At 43.1% G+C, this 5,477-nt stretch overlaps 1 protein-coding gene across 1 annotated transcript; it reads left to right on the forward strand.

Moving 5' to 3' along the window:
* The first annotated feature begins 3,209 nt into the window (after positions 1-3,209).
* Positions 3,210-5,191, forward strand: LOC149191234 (zeatin O-glucosyltransferase-like). The gene has a single exon (XM_089413549.1). It carries the CDS (start codon positions 3,347-3,349, stop codon positions 4,814-4,816), a length of 1,470 nt encoding a protein of 489 aa, XP_089269675.1. The 5' UTR covers positions 3,210-3,346; the 3' UTR covers positions 4,817-5,191.
* The last annotated feature ends 286 nt before the right edge of the window (positions 5,192-5,477 follow it).

Raw genomic sequence — 5,477 nt, forward strand, 5'->3', positions numbered from 1 at the left:
GCTTTTTCGACTCCACCAGGGAAGAACATTTTGGTTTGTTGGGTTTGGTTTTCCCAGACCACACTATATGTTCAGCTTTATGTTTCCTATTTCACTAACCAGTAGACAATGTAGAAAATTGGTGCAAGTAGTATTGTGAATTTTGCAGTGCACCATTTTATAGGTGAATTGGTTCTGTTCGCCATCAGTGTAGATTCGAAGGCATTGCATTGCATTCCATCACATTCTGCAGGAATCCAATCGGTTCCCGTGGAGGCAGGACTGTCCCTCTGTATATGTGCCAGTGTGGCGGCATTTTCATGATCCAATTTCACCACTCATTCCACAACGTCTCTATTTTTGGTTTCTAATTCACTAAACTGCCATACCATTTCAAACAACGCATTGGCTCCACTACAAACCGTCGCTCCATATGCCTTCGGTCCTCCACAAAGCCTAACAAGTTTTTTGTGTCTATTTTCTGAGCAACAAGGACCTACATACTTGCCCGTCGTATACCAACAACTGGAAAGAGCATCCTAAATCAACAAAACCAGAATTCTGAAGGAGGGTGCGATTCTGTAACCAGAGTGATAAAGGTATTGTGGAAGCACGAGAGGTAGACCCAGGATGTCAGAATGAAAATTTGAGGTGTCTCTGTTTTTTTGAAGAAAATTCGAACTCCTGAGGGACGGTGCAAAACTGTGTCAAGAGCAAGATCAATTTTGTTGCAGATTGAAGACAGTTTGTTCGGGTGAAAATCACAAAAGAATTCTAGCCCGTGAATTGAGCAGATTTATGCAGATGTGGAATCTATCGTAGTGTATGACGGGCTCCACGCAAGAACCGAGTACACACTGTGAGGCAAAACTCGGATGCTTGAGCAGACCAGACTTCTTTTAAGGTTTTTAGCACTTCTGCTCCTTAAAACTTCCTACAAAGTTGAAATATTTCTTTCATCTCTTCTTCATTCTATGGCTCGACAGGCGCCATTATTCTGGATCACCAACTGATCACCAACAGCATTACATCTCTGTTAGGGTGCCTCATAAGGCGTTGCATGCAAAATTCATCGTAACCGTGTGCACTGTTCGTTGGGCCCATCGTTGCCCTCTAAAATATTCGTGTTTATTGACAGTGTATGCCTTGAATTTTTGTAATATGTCTGTCGAAGCATTTGCACAGATTTTCCAGGAATATTTTCTTCATGGTCATTATTTGTGAAAATGGAATTGAATTCACAAAATTTGAGTTTAGTCCATTATTTTTTAACCCAAAAAAAAAAAAAAAATCAGTGCTTCCACTATAGTTGTCAAGTTTCAAGATTTTATTTTTTGAGGGTAAAGAGAATACCTTGCAATGACATTGGTTCATAGTTGTAAACAAGTTTTAAAGTGTAAGTTTGACATTGGAGAAAATGACTCAAATTGGTGAAATATTGGAGTTCTTAAAAACTCTAATACATTCCTCTGATCATGGTACAGTAAGAATAAGCAAAGCTTCTCTTGTTGACATTAGAACCTGTTTGCATAATGTACAAGAGAATATTGAGTTTTTGCAGCTTGAGACAAAGCTACAGCAGGAAGAATTACAGCAGTGGAGTCATTATTCTGAACCTGTTTCTGTTCAGAAGATTGAAACAGATTCCCATAAACAGCAAAACAATAATGTTACAGTTCATTCAGATTTAGTACCCCATAAAGCAGCAGTGGTACATGCAGATGCAGAAACTCAGTCTGCTATTTCCAAGCACATTATCAGACCTTGGGAAGAGCCTGTCCACAACAAGCATAGAACTGGTCTTGGATATGACAAGGACTTGTTCTTTCATATTCCAGACTATTCCAAGCCCATTCAGTTTTAGAGTGTTGGATTCATTCATGACAGTTCACCTGCTCCTCATGACAATTCAGCTTCAGCTGTTCCAGATTCTGCTCCTCTTTCACAGTGACAACAACAACAACAAAAACAACAGATCGTGAAATACCAACGCTGTGACTGAGTTGGCCATTTGAAATATCACTGTTTTGATCTTCATCCATGTAAGCACTGTCATAAAACCAGCCATTCTTCACACAGATGCTTCAAAAACAAACGTCCTGCAAGAACAAAGATTCATCTTGGATGGATCGCTTCTTAGCAATGGGCATCAACAGCCAAGAAGATATTCCAAACACATGTCAGAACTTGTTCCAGAATATTGAACAGTCTTGCAGTCGAGTTTTCTCCATCATCTCACCTTGTATCTGACAGGGGGGGAAATGATAGTCATCTACAAGCTTCAAAGTCACATCAAGCGAGCCTGAGCCACAACCTGCCACACCAGTTTCAGAGTTGTAGCCAGCGACAAAGATGCCCCTGAACATGCCTTCGGTTGGCAATCTGGGACACTTCCTCTAGCAGAAGACTTCAGCTTCTTGCCAGTTTTGGAAGAATTCCAGGAACACAATTGAGAACACTTCCTCTAGCAGAAGACACCAGCTTCTTGCCAGTTTTGGAAGAGTTCCGGGAATTGCATTAAGCATTCCAGAGTTGTTGGTCATCCTTAAACCATCACAGGTTGAGACTTCCCTTTTCAGATTGAAGTTTTACCTTTTATGCGGGGTGAGACCTCCCTTTTATGGTTGAAGGTTTCCCTCTTTAAAACAATAGGATCACTTCCTCTAGCAGAAAACTTCAGTTTCTTGCAAGTTTTGGAAGAGTTCCGGGAACTGCACTAAGCGTTCCAGTGTTGGTGGTCATCCTTAAACCACTGCCCTTTATACCAACATTTCATAGAGCACATTCAGCCTAGTGCTACCATGCATTTTTTGCACATTTTATATTACAACTCTCTTCTTGGACTCATACATAACCCTTCGGATTAAGGGGAGCAATGTTGGACACCTAATCCTAAATGGGTTAGTGTGGAAGCCGAATAGACCAAAGCAGTCCAAGAGACCTTGGGATCTAAAACCCAAGAGTCACGTATTGTACTATAAATGTATATCTCATGTTAATAAAAAATGTACTGCATGATTTATCTTTCATATTGTCTTTGCTTTCCATGTGTGTTTAACACTTATGACCATTAGGGTTTCGAACTCCATCGAGGGTCGTTATGACCATTATTAGTTCAACGTCAAATGCGTTGACGGTTAGACATCAACACCAAACAATCAAAGATACATGAGACCAGGGTAGAGTTGTGGCAGGGGTTTACGAAAACCATATATAATTTGGGTGGTCCTTGTGCATCGCAGCGTGAGAACCTGATCCCCGAGCATTCGCGAATCGCAAGCACGGCTACAAGTTCTACGAGCTTTAGATTCGTAAACCAAACTCGGGTTCTTGTAGGTTGCAATAATTTGTTCGTCTGCCATATTTCATGGATTCCACTGGTTCGCGGTCTCCTTTCGACGCAATAACACCGGCGATACTGGTGGTAATGGTGCCATTGCCATTACAGGGACACTTAAATCAATTGCTTCATCTTTCAAGGGCAATCGCCGCGCGAGGACTAAATGTCCTCTATGTCACTACTCCTACTCACGTCCAACAGGCACGGCGTCGCGTTCAGGGATGGAATCCTGATCACTTTGCCATTCGCTTCCAGGAATTGCCCATGCCTTCCATGTCAGATTCGCAGCCCGCTCTTGAAAAGGACCATGCGTTTCCCATGCATCTCATTCCTCTGATGGAAGCTTCAGAACATCTCCGAGAGCCATTCGATCGTCTGTTACAGAACCTCTGCTTCTCCAATTCGAATAGAATTGTAATCGTGCATGACCCGATTCTCGGGTGGGTTCAGACGGTGGCGGCCAAATATGGAGCCCCGGCCTACGTTTTCAATTGCTTCAGTGCCTATAACTCCACCATAGGCGAGAAGGGGATTGGAATTCCGGAATGCGTTGTATCACAAAAACGGTTGCAGCCGGAGAGATTTATTAGTTTCAGGTCCCGCGTGCGAGCAGAATGTCTACCACTCGCGACAGGACATCTTGTGAACAGCTTTCGAGGTCTAGAACCTCGATTCCTGAAGGACTTACAGGAAACATACGAAGATCATTACGGTAAGAAACCTCTATGGGCCGTCGGTCCTCTTCTTCCTCAATCAATTTGGACGGCTAAGAAGGGTGATTCAGATGTTGGAGGTTGCTTGACATGGCTGGACAGCCAAGCTCCGGCTTCGGTCGTTTATGTTTCTTTTGGTACAACTTGTTCTCTTTCGCGTCAACAAATCCAGGAATTGGCTCGAGGGCTGGAGGCCAGCCAACAACCCTTCCTTTGGGTACTTAAGATTGCAGATGAAGCTCCTTCAACCGCGTTGGATCAAGCGCAGATGGACTGGATCAGGGAGCTGCTTCCGGAAGGGTACGAGGCCCGAATCGCAGGACGCGCCTTCCTGGCGAGAGACTGGGCGCCTCAGCTTGATGTGTTATCGCACGAGTCCACCGGAGCTTTCGTAACGCATTGCGGGTGGAATTCGACATTGGAGAGCATCAGCACGGGTGTTCCCATGGTAGCTTGGCCGCAACATTCGGACCAATTTGCCAACTCGATATTGGTGGCGAAGGAGTTGAAGGTGGGCGTCGAAGTGAAGAAGTGGACAAAGGCAGACGAGAATGAGTTAGTCACAGCAGAAGAGGTTGAGAAAGCGATCAGACGAGTGATGGGGAATGATGAAGAGGCAGTGGAAATGAGAAAGAGAGCCAAGGAACTCAGAGATGCTGCTCGAAGTGCCGTCGCAGAGGGAGGGTCGTCGTGGAATGAGCTGCAGTCGTTTATCGATCATTTTACATCAATTCTGAACGGGAGAAATCCAACTACGATTTCGGCCAACTCTCACAGTCAGTGAACAGGCCTGCCAAGGCTTGAAGTTGCAATCCCGCAATATTTTATGCGCTGAGATATCTCGTGCGCTTCAATTTACTACGTTACAGTTTATAATGTATGAGATTCATACCAGATGTCAGCTCAATCTCAGGAAATATGACCAATGAGTGAAATAAAATTTTCTTTTAAAGCTTAAAGAACTATTGATCTACCAACAAAAACGTATTCAACTACTGCTCTAACGGATAAACAAAGTGTAACCAGGGAAAAGGACAGCCCTCCGGAGCTTTGATCTGGGGCCAATTTCAATAGTTTTGGGTCACAGGAAAATTTCAGTCATAAATCGATGGGTTATAACGAGAATCTACAATGAAGTTTATTGACACCATTTTCTGCATGTTACAATCCAATTCCACGGTCTTTAGTGCGCCGAATTCCTGTAAGTTTCGCTTATAGCTGTTTATTGCAAAACATCACTAAGCTTCCTATAAGATTGCAAAACAGCACTAAGCTGTATAAAGCTATATATTACAAAGCATCACTATTCGCTGATTAGGTTTCCGTTTAATTTATTTCATTTATTTTAAGAGATTGCATAGAGCATCTCCATGTATCAAAGTTCAAACCCTCTAATATGTTTTATCTTAAGAGATTGCATACACCCCCCTCTGTCCGTGAATAAA

The sequence above is a fragment of the Pinus tabuliformis genome, chromosome 3_1 (assembly GCF_031772625.1).
Source record: "Pinus tabuliformis cultivar Carrire ecotype Pingquan chromosome 3_1, CPIR1, whole genome shotgun sequence".
Classification (NCBI taxonomy): domain Eukaryota; kingdom Viridiplantae; phylum Streptophyta; class Pinopsida; order Pinales; family Pinaceae; genus Pinus; species Pinus tabuliformis.

What these genes read in the sequence shown, in the direction of transcription:
- LOC149191234 (XM_089413549.1), top strand. Translation starts at nt 3,347, where the DNA reads ATGGATTCCACTGGTTCGCGGTCTCCTTTCGACGCAATAACACCGGCG.